The sequence below is a fragment of the Anomaloglossus baeobatrachus genome, chromosome 7, assembly GCF_048569485.1.
Source record: "Anomaloglossus baeobatrachus isolate aAnoBae1 chromosome 7, aAnoBae1.hap1, whole genome shotgun sequence".
Lineage (NCBI taxonomy): Eukaryota > Metazoa > Chordata > Amphibia > Anura > Aromobatidae > Anomaloglossus > Anomaloglossus baeobatrachus.
In genome coordinates, this window is record NC_134359.1 from 183,212,925 (window position 1) to 183,230,715 (window position 17,791).

Genomic DNA, 17,791 nt, shown 5'->3' on the forward strand with positions numbered 1-17,791 from the left:
TCGGGTCTGTGTTACGTTTTTTTTGTCCGTTTTTCTGGTACGTGTGACATCCGTGTGATTGTGTATGCTAGCTGTGTGTGCGAGTGGTATGCCCGTGTGTGCGTGAGATACGTAAGTGTAATGTCCCTGTGTTGTCCGTGTGAAATGTTCCATGTGTGATGCACAATACGTTGATACATACCCGCTGACAGACAGCGTCGCGCGAGGAGAATGAACTCGGGTGAACTTCACCTGACTTCATTGTCATCCCGCGGCTCTGTCTGTGTCGTGTACTGATTAACGGTCACCCGTGAAGGACTCACCAGTGACCGCTAATCCCCTGAGTGACTGAAGTTAGCAGCGTAATTAACGCTGCCGTCACTCAGGTTACCCGCGGCTAGCTGGAGTCCTCCACCCAAGACTGCAACTTGCCTGTGACTTCATCGCTGTCACTCGGGCGACTTGCTGTCACAGTTGGAGGATCCAGCGGTGGCCGCGAGTAACCTGAGTGACATCATCGCTGATCGCGCTACTCACCTCACTTGCTGTGTGGAGCTGACAGGAGCGGCGGTGTTCTACTGCAGCTCCTGTCACCTTCATTTAGTAGAGCTGAGAGCGTCGCGGGACCTCCGTGGATTACGCTGGAGCTGGAGGGGTTTTCGGGGCTTAATAAAGTGGTGAATGAGGGTGTTTTTTTTTGTTTATTATTTAAAATAAATAATTTTTCGTTGTGTGTGCTTATTTTCTTTAACTTACAGGTGTAATCATGGAAGGTATCTCGGGGAGACGCCTGTCATGATTAATCTTGGACTTAGTGGCAGCTATGGGCTGCTGCCATTAACTCCTTATTACCCCAATTGCCAACGCACCAGGGCAAATCGGGATGAGCCGGGTACAGTCCCGGGACTGTCGCATCTAATGGATGCGGCAATTCCGGGCGGCTGCTGGCTGATATTGTTAGGCTGGGGACTCCCCATAACATGGAGCTCCCCATCCTGAGAATACCAGCCTTCAGCCGTTTGGCTTTATTCTGGCTGGTATCAAAATTGGGGGAGACCGCACGTCAGTGTTTTTTAATTTTTTTTTTTTTTTTACTGCTCGATATTGACACGCCCACTGGTGGCTGTGATTGGTTGCAGTGAGACAGCTGTCACTCAGCGTGGGGGCGTGTCTCACTGCAACCAATCATAGGCGCCGGTGGGCGGGGAAAGCAGGGAATAAGAAATTGAATACTGAACGGCCGGCGTTTTTAAAATAGTAAAAGCTGCCGGAGTTTTTTTTAACAGCTGTGCAGCGCCACGTTTGTGATCGGGGAACGGTGAGTATGAGAGATGGGGAGACTGACCAACAGACAGAGAGGGACAGACAAGAGAGAGAGACCGACCGACGGACTGAGGGAGATTAACTAACATACACAGAAAAAAAAGATTGACCGACATCACTTCAAAAAAGCACAAAACGTACACGGACCATACGGAGATGCATTCGTGTCACGTACGTGTGCTCACGGACCCATAGACTTTTATTGGGTGTGTGTGCATGTTCCGTGCAGAAAACGGACATGCATCTGTGTTTTACGGACAAACAAACGTATCACGCAGACGGACACACGCACCTTATGGAAAAACGCACGTGTAACTCCATACATTTAATAACACTGGAGTACGTGTGTCCGTGTCTACGGTAAATACGGAAACGGACCTAACACGTACCGGAGACACGGACGTGTGAAGGGGGCCTAAGACGGCATACTAATGAGCCCCACTGCGTTTAGCATAATTAATTCTATTACGCAATTAGTATAAGGTGTATATCACTAAATTTGCTGGGGTTAAAAAAAAACAAAAAGGAGAGAACTATAAAAATATATATAGTTCTCTTTTTGTTTTTTATTTTTAACCCCAGCAAATTTAGTGATATACACCCTATACTAATTGCGTAATAGAATTAATTATGCTAAACGCAGTGAGGCTCATTAGTATGCCGTCTTGGAGAGCAATGCTATTCGGACAGGACAAAGGCTTGTATCCCGAAACTAGTCTCTGACTAATCTCCCATTTTGTCACTGCTACTCTGGCTGGATTTTTAATATTTTTCCAATAAAGACTATATGATTTTACTTACATCTTCTGGTCATTGAGGAACACCGCTGGATTTGCCTCTGCCTTTTATTTACCAAAAATGCTGGTTTGAGTATCTTCTTTATACGGTAATGACAGCTGCGGGCCACAGGCATTTCATGCCTGATAGTGATCTACTGTTGGTAGAAGTCTAGGACCGGTTGTAATCTGCTTTGACCAGCAGATGATGGTAGAGAGCCAGGCTAGTTTATTATTGTTGTGTTACCTAGATGCACTGGCTGGTTAACTTGTCTCAATGAGGAGACAATTTGAATATTTCCCAGAGTAGCATTGCAGCTATAAGACTCTTCACTGACAGCCAGAGTGGTTTGTCAGGTCTCCACAAGGAGAAAAGATTTCCCCTTAGACCCCACTATAGCTTCTCATATAGCCAGATCAGATATCAAACTTTGTACTGACGAGGGACAACCATCCTGAAACACAGTGTCTGCAAATTGAGGCTCTGATCTGGTATATATCCTAAGTCATATGAAAAGGCTGGCTAAAGGGCCACTTTTGACTTTTAGGAATGCTACTTCTAATAGGTGACACTAGGTGACCTCCCTGAAGAGACAATTTGAATATTTCCCAGAGGAGCATTGCAGCTATAAGACTCCGCATTGACTGCCAGAGTGGTTTTGTCAGGTCTCTGCAAGAAGAAAAGATTTCCCTTTAGGGGTCCACAAAGGGATAATATGCAGAGTGTGTGAATTCTGAAAGCCTCTAACAGTGTAACAGTAGCATCCTCCAAAGATGCCGCACCAGGATCCCTGACAGATGATGGAGGGCCTTAGTTTTTGCCTTCATTTTATGCAAATTCATGCTAATAAAACTCTGCATTCACAGTCCAAGTAAAGCCTATGAGATTACAGAAATCTCATGCACGCACGCACACACACACACACACGCACACACACACACACACACACACACACACACAAAATACCTGTTTTCCTGATGGTTTTGTGAACCGCCTTGGTTTTCACAGCATTATTAAAAGAATAAATATGTCAATTCTTTTCAGCAGTTTTGTCTTGGTTTTTCATCATTGTGATGGGTGGACTTACAGATACCAAGAATTGGTGGGTCTAACCGGGTTAATAAAAAATCCGAATTCAATCCTGGAATTAATCCAGGACATCTGGCTAGATTCTGGTCCCCAGATAAGTCGAAGTGGACCAGAATCCAGCACTTAAAAATGGTGGTGGAAAGGATAGGGGGATTGGCGCAGGCGCTATACTTGCTGACTCACAGGCGCACCTGTACGATCTCACGGTAACTCCTTCACTTCGAGGGCCACTCATCACTTTCATTGCATATTCACTCCTTTCCCCGCCCACCGGCGACTGTGATTGGTTGCAGTCAGATGCACCCCCAGCCTGTGTGACAACGTGTCTGACTGCAAGCAATCACAGGCACTGTCTGCAGGTCTATCATACAGTAAAAATAAATCAATAAAAAAATTGGCGCAGGGTCCCCCCATATTATGATACCCAGCACAGATAAAGAATACGGCTACAGGCTGCAGCCCCCAGTCGTGAGCTTATTTTGGCTGTGTATCAAAATAATTAATCAAAAAACAACCAGTGTGCAGATCCCCCAATTTTGATACCCAGCCAAGATAAAACCCTACAGCTGGGGGCTGGTATTCTAAGGCTGGGGAGATCCATGTCTATTGGCGCCCCCCTGCGTCTATTGGCGCCCCCCTGCCTAAAAATAGCAGCACAAATGCCAAAAAAATCCTTTAGTTGAAATAAAACAAAAAAAAAATCTCTTTCATCACTTTATTAACTACCGCAAAACCCTGCACGTCTGACGTAATTAACATGAGGTCCCACGACAATTCCACCTCTGCTACATATTTGAAGTCACATGGAACATGACTGCCTGCTGTGAGATTCAGGCAGAGAATGAGCTGCAATCAGTAGTGACAATCAGATGACACAAATAGCCTGAGTGACGTCACCGCTCATTGCGCAGCTCACTCCTGAACCTTACAGCGGGCAGTCAAGTTCTATGGCGCTCGCTGTGGGCTTCAGATGTAGGAGAGCTAGAATCGTCGTGGGACCTTGTGTGGATTGTTGGGCCTGCAGGGGTATTTGGAGGGGTTAATAAAGTGGTGAAAGAGGGGATTTGTATTTTATTTCAAATAAAGGATTTTTTCGTTTTTTGTGTTTATTTCTTTTCACTTACAGATTAGTAATGGGCGGTGTCTCATAGAATAGACGCCTGCTATTACTAATCTAGGGCTTAGTGGCAGCCGTGGGCTGACATTATCCCCTTATTACCCTGACTGCCACCGCACCAAGGCAATCGGGAAGAAACGGGTAAAGTGCTGGGATTTTCACATCTATGGTATATAAAATGTGGGTCTCCCCAGCCTGAAATATCAGCCCCCAGCTGTCGGCTTTATCTTGACTTGGTATTAAAATTGGGGAAGGACTGCACACTTTTTTTTTATTTAAATAATTAAGAAAAAAAAAAAGCATGTGGTTCCTCTTATTTTGATACACAGCCAAGATAAGCACACAGCTGGGGGCTGCTGCTTGTAGTCGTGGGCTTTATCTGTGCTGGGTATCATAATATGGGGGAACTCATGATCATTTATATTTATTTTTTACTGTACAATAGAAACGGAGACAGAGCCTGTGATTGGTTGCAGTCAGATGCTGTCACACAGTCTGGGGGCACATCTGACAGCAACCAATCACAGGTGCTGGTGGGCGGGGAAAGCAATGAATATGCATGATGCTAATGAGTGGACCCAGAAGTAGAAGAAGGGAAGCAGGAGCAGGTAGAGCCACACCGGAGACTGGTACAGTATAGCGCGCTTGTATATTTTTTTTTTATTACCCGAGTGCCGGATCCGGATCAATCTTAGCCCAGGCCCGGTACTCGTGTATTTTTTAACCCCTGCGGGAGTGAACTTGGTCAGGCCATCACGGAAGTACAAAAAAACGCACTAAAAAATGTCATAAAAACCGCCCCAAAAGTCTTGCCAAAACACATACTAAAAACGCAGAAAACCCTCAGGAGACTTCTGCCACAAGATCAGGTTTTGGTTAGGAAAAAGACACACCAAAAACTCCCTGTGTGAACATAGCCTTATAGTTTTCCATAGAACTTTGAGCATCAACTGTCATCTCCTATCACAGTAATAGGACAATTCACTGAAGACAAATTTTACCCATTAATTGAGAATTTTGAGAATAAAGGAAAAATTCAGGAAGAGGAAAAAAGCAGATTTCTGTAATTCGATATGAGAAGTTTTTTTGCTTTCACATTTACGATAAAGTTATTAATTAAACTGACAATTACACTTTAAGGCCATATTCACATGGTCATATAAAGGTTCCAATTAGCCTTCACGTTGTAAAGCAGCTTCAATGGGTCCTTCACCCCCTGGCGATTTTTCGTATTTAGTTTTGTTCCCCTTCTTCAGAGAGCTGTAACTTTTTTATTTTGATGTCAATAAAGCCATATGAGGGCTTGTTTTTTACAGGATGGGTTGTATATTTGAATAAATCCATTAGTTTTGCCGTATAGTGTACTGGAAGATGGGAAACAATTCCAACTCCGTTGAAATTGCAAAAAAAGTGTAAGTTTAATTTGCCACGTTCACTATATGACTAGTAGCGTTCTCATTTTTCGGGATCTTGGTCTCAGTAACAGCTTATTTTTAATGCAATGTTGCGGGGACCAAAAACCCCGTAATTTTAGCATTTTGAAATTTCTTCTCGCTACACCATGTACAAATCAGATTAACTGATTTTATATTTTCATAGATCGGGCATTTCTGAAAGCAGCGACACCAAATGTGTGTTTTTATTGTTTTATTTTCAATGGGGCTAAAGGAAGGTGAGTTGAACTTTTAGGATTTTTTTTCTTTATTTTTTGAAAACTTTATTTTTTTAATTAATTTTACTAGTCCCCCTAGGGGACCTTATCACTGCAGTATCCAATCATTTGTTCTCATCATTCCAATGCTGCAGCATTGCTCTGATCAGCAGAAATGCAGCGTTCCTCTGAGCGCTGGTGCTTCTCTGGCTCTCACAGGAAGTGAGTCATGGTAGCGTCAGGAGTCATTAGCTGACCTCGCGCTACCATGGAAACATCATGGCACCCCGTGATTGCATCATGGGGCTGCTGATGATGGTGGGGAACAGCGTGATTCCGGTCGTGGCCCTTTAAATGGCGCTATCATATTTCTGATCCACCCGAGCTTAGAAGCTGGTGATTGGGTCAGCAGACATGTGCAGGGATTACCGCGGGCTTGCCACCAGAGTCCGCAGTAACCGGGAAGGGGGGGGGGGGGAAGGGGACGACCTTGGACGTATCTATAAATCCAAGGACATGAAGGGGTTAAAGTGTGACCGCCATTTTAAGTTTTATTTAATAAATTAATAGTACACATGAAAATAAGCAACTTTGTAATATATCTTATCAAACAAATCTGCTTCTTTCTCCTACTAGACTGATCTTTTATTCTCAAAATTATCAATCACTGGGTAAAATCTGTCTTCAATGAAGGCAGATTTTTATATTACTGAGATAAGATCTTAAGGCTATGTGCGCACGCTGCATTTTTTGCCATGTTTTTGCACGTTTTTTAGGTGCAGTTTTGGTCTCAAAACTGCATGAATTTTCTTCCCCAGCAAAGTCTAAGAGATTTTCTTTTGGCTGTCCGCACAGTGCAGTTTTCTTTGGCTGCATCTTTGTGGTGACCACAAAGACACAGCATGTCAATTCTTTTTGCGTTTTCACTGCGATTTTCACCCATTGAATGCATTGGACAAAAAAGCAGCAAAAAAATGCATCAAAACACATAAAAAACGCATAAAAACGCGCAAAAATTGACGTTTTTTTTTTATGCATTTTTCCCGTGGGTGCGTTTGAGCGGTTTTTTTAGGCCAAAAACGCTGCATCTTTGTGGTCAGAAAAAAACGCAACATGCGCACATAGCCTAAGGCTATGTGCCCACGGAGAAAGTGTCCTGCGGATATATCCGCAAGATATTCCGCAGGAGCTCCCAGAAAACCGCAGCACAACTTTGTCTGTTTACATGCTGCAGTTGTATTGCGGATATACTGTGGGCATTCTGCATTGAGGATACAGTACCATGGCTTTGGCACTGCATCCTCAATGCAGAACAAGTGCTGCAGTGATCGGGGTTTCATACTTACCTCCAAAACGCAGCACTTCACTCTCCGGCCGTGTCTGTCTGCACATTGCCGGAGAAGGTGGGCGGGCCTGCACTAGCTCCAGCTGTCACATGAACGGAGCTCGTGCAGGCCCCGCCCACCTCCTCCTTCCTGCTCCTGGCTCCACTGTGCTCCTCCTCTGTCTGCTATCAAGGCAGGTAAGTATGGGACCCTGTGGAGAAATCCGCAGGAATAATTCACATACTGCAGATTTTTCCTCAGGGAAATCCGCATTATTTCCGCTGCGGAAAAAAAACGCAGCATGGGCACAGCACTCCCCAAATGCCATAGAAATGGCTGGGGACTTGTTGTACTGCGGATTTTTGAAAAATCCGCGAAATTTACGCGGAAAAATCGCGGCAAATTCAGCAAATTTTCTGCAGCGTGGGCACATAGCCTAACAGGTGTTTAGTTTTTTCTTTTAGAAGACTCCATGTAGAAAGGGGGGAAGAGGGAGAAGGAGGAGCACTGCCACTGGCTCCTATTCGTCTTCAATTGAAAATTGTCATGACTGCCCTACTGCAGAGGCTTCCCCCATCGGCTCAGTAAGCCCTCAAAACTAAAACCCCCTTTTTCCCAACCGTTAATAAACACATGACACCATTATTTGGATAAAATGGCCAAATTGGCCCGGTTTATTAACAAACAATAGAAACAAATAAATGACCATTTATAAACAAATGCAAGGGCGGTTCTTGGAGCCCCAAAACCTGACGGACACCAAATATTGTTAACAAACCATCCGGCGTATTTGCCCCCAGCCGCGACCACAAGCTCGGGGGCAACACCTTTGCCGGAAAACCTTGTCCCTAACCAACTCTCAGGAGACTCCACCCCTGGAGAGCCCCCCAAGTCCGCCAGGCAATTACCATACTAGAATAAATGAGGGGGGTGGTCCCCATCTATCCGATGTACCACCCCCCACCCCGACATTTGAACTGACTCCAAGAACCCCCCTCGCCCCCGCCACCATGAGCATTACCTGACACCTCATAATTCGAGTCACCCCCACCAAAACCAGTGCCCGCTCCACTCCTTCCTGAATGCTCAAGGCCCAAAAATCAATACCCATGGCAATCAAATGCATGCAAATCCATGCATGCCATCTGGTAGCCAAAAATTCCCCTCCCCCGACTCCAAGTCCCTGAGCCGAACCACAACTCCTCGATTCCTGGCCACAAAGTTCCCAACCACCCTGTTGACCTTTATTCTGGTCTTGTCGATGCTCTCCAGTGACCGAGCCCCCCGCCATACCTTCCTGGGAACAATGTCCGACCAAACCACCCTCAGTTTAGGGCAAATTGACCAAAGGTGAAGCAGATCGTGCTGGATTTCCCTGATCAACTCCCGGCAGAGGCGGGCCCCCAAATAATTTCCTCCGACATGCAACACCAGCACGTCAGGGGGGGCGATCTAACCGAGCAAACCGGTGAAAATTGATCAATACCTGCCGCCATGCCCCGCAGAGAAGTTGTTAATTGCCATGACAACCGACATGTTATCACAGTGAAAACTGATTTTTCTGTTGCTATAGTGCTCTCCCCAAATAGACATCACTACCACAATTGGAAATAGCTCCAACAATGTGAAAGTTCGCGTAAACCCTGTTCATGCCATGACTTCGGCCACTCTCCCACACACCATCTACCTCAGAAGTAAGCTCTGAAGCCCGTACCACCTGCTGCGTCTGTGAAGAGCTCACAATCAAAATCATCCACGACTTCAGCAATCATTAGCAACCGGCCATTGTACTTTTCCCAAAAACTTCCCTTAACTGCAAAATCCTCCCTAAGGTCCCGAGTCAGCCTTATGTAATGCCTGGAAGAATGCGCCCTGGTCCTCGCCAACCTACGTGAAAAAACCCGGTCCATGGGCATGATACGACAAGCAAAATTCAGCTTGCCCAACAAAGACTGAAGGTCTCTCCTGTGTTTTTTTTAAGGTGGCCGGCAGAACTCACCTCCGCGCGCAAAGCTGAGATTTTTTCCACTGGCAGCCTGGACTCCATAATCTCAGTATCAATAGTGATACCCAAAAAATTGAGAGAAGTACACGGGCTTTCCGTCTTGTCCTGAGCCAAGGGAACCCCGAACTGGCCTGACAACCATTCCATGGTCCTCAACAATGTCTAACAAAATGCCCACTCGGCAGGCCCAATGAACAAAAAATCGTTGAGATAGTGAATCACCGACGAGAGCTGAGCCACGTCACACACTGCCCATTCTAAGAAAGAACTAAACGCTTCAAAATAAGCGCATGAGATAGAACACCCCATTGGCAAACAATGATCGACAAAATAGGAACCGTCCCAAAAACAACCCAACAGATGCATACTCTCTTGGTGTACAGGCAACAAACGAAATGCCGATTCGATATCCGTTTTCGCTAACAATGCTCCTTTACCACATCTCCGAACTCAGCTAACTGGCTGCGTCAAACAAGGTATGCACTACAGAACAGAGTTCCGGGTCAATACCATCATTCACAGACAAACCCTTGGGGAACGACAAATGCTTAATAAGCTGAAATTTGTTCGGCTCCATCTTTGGGACAACCCCTAGCGACGATATAACCAAATCCGGGATGAGGGGGGATGTAAACGGACCTGCCATCCGACCACAAGCAACCTCACCAAGGAGCTTTTTAGTTACCACCTCCGAGTGTTGACGCGCTGACAACAGATTCTTTAACTGAAACAGAACAACATGAGGAGGGAAGGGAATCCTAAAACCAACACGAAAACCGTCCTCCAATAACACTGACTTATCCCGCTTAGGTTATCTATTTAGATATGGGGCCATCTCACGAAGCCTAACCGGACTCCCCCCTCCCCTTTTCCAGGGTCTCCCCCTGACTTAGGCCTTCCCTTCTTAAAGCAACGAGCCGCTCCGTGGGAGGAACCTCCACAAACAAGCCTGTCCGTGGGAGGAACCTCCACATCGGGAACACTGATGCTTAAACTTGCAGTAGCTTCCAAACTTGAACTGACTGTCATTAAATTGCCAGCGCACCCCTGCCTTCACTCCATCACTCTCTCCCTGGGTTCCCGCTTCCCCAACAGCATGTTGACCGACCGACCTGGCCCCCCCATGAAAGGGCTGACCATAATGGGCTGGTGCCATGACTTTAAACCTTAGCCCAATGTCTTTGATCCCATCGGATACTGGGCCGCATGGCTTTCAGCTGCCTGAATTGCTCATCGTACCGCAACCAAGTCTGACCGCCATAAATCCTATGAGCCTCCGCTATAGAATCCATAGAGCAGAAAAGCCCAGAACAATTATCCGGCGCCTTTTCGCCAATAACACTAGCTAGAATCGCAAAAGCCTGCAGCCATATAGCAAACGTCTGAGGGATCAGCCGCCACCTCCGCTTTTCTTCCTCCTCCTTCTTGCTATCATCCTTTTTCTTCTTATCCAAATTAAACTTCTCCAAAGGAAGGAGGGAAAAGATCTCCACACATTCATCATTCCAAATCTTTTCTTTCACTTCCTTCTTCAAATGCGCCCCCAGAGGGGTTTCAAAGCAAACTTACACCTCACCTCTGGGCCTATCATCCAAAATGATCCTGTCCCCTTCCTTATCCTTCTCCATCTGGTGCCGCCATTCCATCCCCAGAAACCACCTGGCTCTCTATCGGAACAACAGAACTTGGTACCCACGCCGGAATGGGAGACCCGACCACCCCCCGACTCGCCCTATCCAGCTGCTCTAACAAATCCCGCACACCCCCCAGCACATTGCTGAGGCTACAGATATCGAACCCCGCCGCGCTCTGCCCCGCGACCCCCCATGACACCCTATGCCTGACTAACACTTGTCCCCGGGGAAACTAAACTAGGTGAGGACGTACAAAACAGAGGCATACTCACCAAGCTGCGTCGGTACATGAGACCCACCAGCCGAAACTTCTGACTCCAGATGACGATCACCTCCTGAATGGCCCAGCACTAAAGCCGCTTCGGCAGCTCGACCAGGGGGGACCTGGGAGCCCGCCGTGCTCGAAATTGGTCAGACAACCAGGGAGCGGACCGGATGTTGGGATGCAGACTGACAAGTCCCCGATGCCGACCGTGTACGTGAAGGCGACCTCCTCCTGGAACGCGACCTCGACTGAGAAGGCGACCTTCTCCCAGATGCAGGCCCCTGCCGTACTGGAGAATTTCTCCGCGGCGCTGACCTCTCTGATGGCAACTATCTCCTCCTTCCTGAAGGTAACCTGTGCCTGGATCGCGACCTCCTCTCTGGCGATGACATCCTCAGCTGCGGTGACCCACTCCTGGCAGACGACTCCGGTCCGGAACGTGCTGTCCTCTTGGAAAATGAACCCTGCACTGACACCACAGACGAGGTTCCTGGAAAGGATGTCCTCCGGACTTCAGGCCCCAGGGGCCCTGCAGCACTCACATCTCCACGTTGTCTAGAAGTCCCCGCGATAGGAGCATCGCCAGGAATGACCGCTGCCATTTTGTTGTAGCTCTGAGCAGTAGAGGCAGCTGAGCCGGTCACCTGACCCCTGGAAGAACTGCCCACCGCCGCAGGTCCTGACTACCGAGAAGGATTCCTCCCTCGCCTACTCCTGTGGGCAGACACAGCTGGAGTCTTCATGCGAGGAGGGTCCCTGGAGGGGCTCCTAGGCGCCGCTGAGGACCAGGAGCTGCATCAGGTGAGAACCGCTCCGGTTCCCTCGCCCTGCGCACACTCCAGGGCAGAGGGGGGGTCAGCATCAGAAGCCGCTTCCGGACCTCCCAGGATCTTCCGGATCGCCGTCCTGACCGCCGCTCCATCCGCGCCGCCAGCAGCAGCACGAAGCTGCTCTAGGATCTCAGAAACTGTCGCCATCAGGTCAGGGGGAGATCAGGTAAGGGGACACGGGAACCTTTCTCTATAGGTACCTCGCGCCGAAGTGGTGACAACCCCCCCCTCCCTGGACATATGTATATATAATAGTCCCACCCCTTTTCCCTCCGCTGGCCCTATATACCCACACCTTGAACTAATGACCTCACAGAAAAGCCCGCTCTTTCCCTGTAACAAAAATTAACCCCTTGGTTGCCCTGCAAAGGAGAGTCATGGGTCACTACGCTCATGGCTCTGTCTTGGCTCCGTTCTGCCTGTAGCAACTGCCATCTCTTATCTCAGTAATTGGAAAGTCTTCACTGAATACAGATTATACATGTGCATTGAGAATTTTGAAAAGGATCAGTCCAGAAGGAGAAAGAAGCAGATTTCTCTGATAAGATATATTACAAAGTAGGTTATTGGCATGTGGGCATGTGTACTAATGATTTATGAAATAATGTAGGACATAGAGAGGTAATATGGAGATAGTCTGCAAAGCAATAAAAATACGGCATGCCCCATCAAATGCTATATAACACAGTTCTTGTTCCATCAGTATATACATTAACTTTCTAATATTTAGGAATCTTGAGTGGCTTGCAGCCAATTCATTATACAATGAAGAATTACTTCATCAATATGGCCAATTTGAATAAATTTTGGGAATTGGTTGGACCATTTACTATCAAACAAGTCAGACATGCCATGTATATCAATCCTGACAGTAAGCATTGGTCTATTATAATTACTAGTCTTAGGTAATTGAAAATATCTTTTTATTACAGGTGTTACCTATGATTCAAAAAGGAAAGAATTTAAGGTAAGCATCCTAGGTACATTTTCCAGAGGATACAAACAGCAACCAAGAATGTAAACAAGCAGTATTACATTCTGTTCTAAAATAATGCTGAAAACCCTGCACATTTCATCCCACTGCAGGTGTAGTACGGTAGTCTACATAAAAAAGTCACTTACTCAGAGTCCTTTCTCCTCTGTAGCTTTGACAATTCCCTTTGCTTTTCCTTGTATCGTCTCTGCAGTTCTGCCAGTCTCACCCTACAGTCAAGTTCGATGGTGTCCATGTCTTCAATTGCAGATGCAATGGAAAGGTGCTGCACAAAGAAAAAATGCTTTTGTTTCAAATTTAATAACACTGAGCTGATTTAAATAGAAATAATAAAGCTATATATTAACAGCGGGTTTGTATGAAGAACATTTGTCAAAAAAAGCCCTTAAATTTGAAGTTATAGAACCTTCAAACATATTCTATGGCTAAATGCTGCCTCCATCTACATCTTGAGGCATGTGTCTGCATGCAGAGTTGTGTGTGAAGACTGCTGGTTAACTGTTCATTTCAATAGCTAGGTTAGTCCCCTTCTCTATCATAGCTGATGAATTCACAGCATTATGTAAATAAAATTAAAGCTCATGTAGCGACCAAAGTTCTTCAATCTCCACAGATTTAAAGTGAACCTGTCAGGTGCAATATGCACCCAAAACCTCTGGATGCATATTGCTAATCCCTGCCTAACTGTCACAGCAGGGGCGAAACGATCGCAGTTGCAGGGGTCGCCACTGCGACCAGGCCCGGGGGTTTAGGTGGCCCACGGACCTCAGTTCGTGCTTCAGGACATCCAGCTGAATTACAGCACAGTGACCGGTTGGGTCCTTGCACTGAAAATTGCAGCAGATCAGCATACCTCCCAACCGTCCCGGATACAGCGGGACAGCCCCGATTTGATAGTCCAGTCCCGTTCTCACGCCCGGGAAGCTCTGTATCCCGCAGTGTAGTGAGAGGCAGCTGCCACGCCCCCGCACTCTGCCGACCACGCCCCCTCCGGATGCCTGCCACACTCTCTGGATGCCTTCCATGGCATCTATGCTGCTGGGCACGCCGCTTTGCTGTCGTCCACGCTCCCTCTGAATGCTGGACACATACACTCCTCGGGATGTCTTCATTGTCCCCTCCTGCTGCTCGCTCTATGCTGGCCACGCCCCCTTTGCCTGCCTCTTCTGCCCAGGATTCTCACATGTGACCGGCTCTCCACAGCGGCTGCTTCGTTTGTTCTGCAACTGAGGTAAGAGCAGCAGTTGGGAGAGAGCAGTGTGAGTGCAGGAGGACAGTGCAGAGTGAGTGCAGGAGGACAGTGCACAGTGAGTGCAGGAGGACAGTGCAGAGTGAGTGCAGGAGGATAGTGCAGAGTGAGTGCAGGAGGATAGTGCAGAGTGAGTGCAGGAGGATAGTGCAGAGTGAGTGCAGGAGGATAGTGCAGAGTGAGTGCAGGAGGATAGTGCAGAGTTGAGTGCAGGAGGACAGTGCAGAGTTGAGTGCAGGAGGACAGTGCAGAGTTGAGTGCAGGAGGACAGTGCAGAGTTGAGTGCAGGAGGACAGTGCAGAGTGAGTGCAGGAGGATAGTGCAGAGTGAGTGCAGGAGCATAGTGCAGAGTGAGTGCAGGAGGATAGTGCAGAGTGAGTGCAGGAGGACAGTGCAGAGTGAGTGCAGGAGGACAGTGCAGAGTGAGTGCAGGAGGACGGTGCAGAGTGAGTGCAGAAGGATAGTGCAGAGTGAGTGCCAGAGGGGGGAGCAGTGTGCCTGCAGGAGGACAGTGCAGAGTGAGTGCAGGAGGGGGAGCATTGTGCCTGCAGGAGGACAGTGCAGAGTGAGTGCAGGAGGAGGGAGCAGTGTGCCTGCAGGAGGACAGTGCAGAGTGAGTGCAGAAGGGAGGAGCAGGGGAGAGTACAGCACTTGTCTTCTCAGGTCCCCCTGTACCTGCAATAGAAAAAGCAGAAACAGAGGGGACTCAGAGAAAGCAGCCAGAGGAGCCCTCAGTGCCCCCCCAGTGCTGCCATCCAGTGCCCTTAGTGCCCCCCAGTTCTGCCAGCCTGTGCGCTCAGCACCCTCCCCCCCAGTACTGCCAGCCTGTGCCCTCAGCGCCCCTCCGCAGTGCTGCCAGCCTGTGCCCTCAACGCCCCCCCGCAGTGCTGCCAGCTTATGCCCTCAGCACCCTCCAGTGCTGCCAGCTTGGGCCCTGAGCATCTTCCAGCCTGTGCCCTAAGTATCCTTAGGGCCAGTATGTATGCCCCACAGCCCACCACTGTCAGTATGTAGGCTCCACAGGCCCTAGTAATGTGTATGCCCCCCCCACTGACCCCAGTAATGTTTATGCCCCTAGTGATGTGTATGCCCCCCCCCACGGACCCCACTAATGTGTATGCCCCCGCACTGACCCCAGTAATGTTTATGCCCCTAGTGATGTGTATGCCCCCCCCACGGACCCCAGTAATGTGTATGCCCCCTCCACTGACCCCAGTAATGTTTATGCCCCTAGTAATGTGTATGCCCCCCCACGGACCCCAGTAATGTGTATGCCCCCCCACTGACCCCAGTAATGTGTATGCCACCCGAGTAACATGGATGCCCCCAGTGATGTCTATGCACCCCCAGTAATATGTATACCCCCTGGTGATCCCAGTAACATATATGTCCACCCAGTGCTGTCTATGCCCCCTGTGCTGTATTTGCCCCCAGCCATCACGCAGTGCGGCCTGCACAGCCACATACCCTGGAGGAGCTGGACGAAGACAAGCAGGGGAGGTGAGTAAGGCTGCTGCCGACTTCCCCATATTAATACCTCTAATGTGTCTGTGTGTAAGATGTGTGTATGACTGTGTGCAGATTTGCGTCTGTTTATGTGAATTTTGTGAATTTTTCTTCAAATATATGTGTGTACTAGCTGTACTATCGTCGGTCTCTCTCTCTCTCTCTCTCTCTGTCTCCCCCCCTCTCTCATACTCACAGCTCACTGGCGTCTCGCTGCATAGCGTTCACACTGCTCCGGCGGCTTTTCCTCTTCTGAAAATGCCGGCCGCTCATTATTCCATCTCATGTTCCCTGCTTTGCCCGCCCACCAGCACCTATGATTGGTTACAGTCAGACACGCCCCCACGCTGAGTGACAGCTGTCTCACTGCAACCAATTACAGCCGCCGGTGGGCAGGTCTATATTGTGGAGTAAAATAAATAATTAAAAAAAAATGACGTGCGGTCCCCCCCCCCAATTTTGGTACCAGCCAGGGTAAAGCCACACGGCTGAAGGCTGGAATTCTCAGGATGGGGAGCTCCACGTTATGGGGAGCCCCCCAGCCTAACTATCAGCCAGCAGCTGCGCGGAATTGCCGAATCCATTAGATGTGCCAGTCCCGGGACTCTACCCGGCTCATCCCGAATTGACCTGGTGCGATGGCAATCGGGGTAATAAGGAGTTAATGGCAGCCCATAGCTGCCACTAAGTCCTAGGTTAATCATGGCAGGCGTCTCCCTGAGATACCTTCCATGATTAACCTGTAAGTTAAAGAAAATAAACACACACATCCAAAAAATCCTTTATTTGGAATAAAAGACAAAAAACCCCACCCTCTTTCACCACTTTATTAATCCCCAAATACCCCTCCAGGTCTGACGTAATCCACATGAGGTTCCGCGACGCATCCAGCTCTGCTACATGAAGCTGACAGGAGCGGTCACAGACCAGACCGCTCTCCATCAGCTCCACGCAGCAACTCTAGTGAGCCGCACGATCAGCGATGACGTCACTCAGGTTACCCGCGGCCACCGCTGGATCCTCCAACTGTTACAGCAAGTTGCCCGAGTGACTGAAGTGAGCAGCACGATCAGCGATGACATCACAGGTGAGTTGCGGTCTCAGATGGAGGACTCCAGCTGGCCGCGGGTAACTTGAGTGATGGCACCGCTGATCGCACTGCTCACTTCAGTCACTCAGGGGATTTGCGGTCACCGGTGAGTCCTTCACAGGTTGACCGCTAACCAGGACGCAACAGACAGAGCAGCGGGGTGACAATGAAGTCGGGTGAAGTTCATTCTCATCGCGCGACTCTGTCTGTGTCTGCTGTCAGCGGGCATGTAGCAGAGCTGAATTGACGGGGGAACGCACTGCCAAAAATGCATGCAAAACACATGCGTTTTGGATGCATTTTTTTTTTTTACAAACACCGGGTTTACATTTCTCCAGTCTGCCAGAGGGTGTGTTCTTTTCCGCACTGCGCACATACCAAGCTGAGGTCACACCGGCATATCACATGTGATGCGATATGCTAATGACCCTCGGCTCCTGCTGTGCTATGAGCGTGAGCCATTACACTATGATCTGATCCTGCGATCGGATCACAGCTGAGGAGGAGAGGGAGGGATTAAGGATGTCAGGCGTTCAGTTGGGATGAGCCCTGGGCCTTGCTGTCTTTTTAAAGGCGACTGGATCAGCGGACGAGAGCACCCACTGACCCCTGTGTCTCTACAATTGGAACAATCAGAACAGTAAGTCGCCCGTATTCACTAATTCCTCCCATTAACCAAAAGCACAGTATTACAGATATTTTATCTAATAGAGCGGATCTGTCATGAAGTCTGCAGTTTTGTACATGGGGCAGATTTAGGGGAAAGATCTGCTTTAAAACAGAATTTTGTGGTCTAAAATATTCTAGTTTAAATGTAACACGGCCAAGTTTGCATTTTATATTTTAATTTACTACTTAGAAATAAATCTCTGTATATTTTTTTAATTATTGTTTCTAAAACAATGATTGTCATTGCTGACTGGGCGTGGTTAGAGGCGTGGCCATGGGTGTGGCCTA

At 48.2% G+C, this 17,791-nt stretch overlaps 1 protein-coding gene across 5 annotated transcripts in view; it reads right to left on the reverse strand.

The window, feature by feature from the left end:
- TNRC18 (trinucleotide repeat containing 18) overlaps window positions 1-17,791 on the reverse strand; it is a 1,341,710-nt gene that overhangs the window by 695,372 nt on the left and 628,547 nt on the right. For all 5 annotated transcript variants that reach the window (XM_075317830.1, XM_075317829.1, XM_075317828.1 and 2 more), the window contains one exon: window positions 13,118-13,254. In XM_075317830.1, the coding sequence (XP_075173945.1) occupies window positions 13,118-13,254 (137 nt within the window). The remainder of the gene's footprint in view (window positions 1-13,117; window positions 13,255-17,791) is intronic.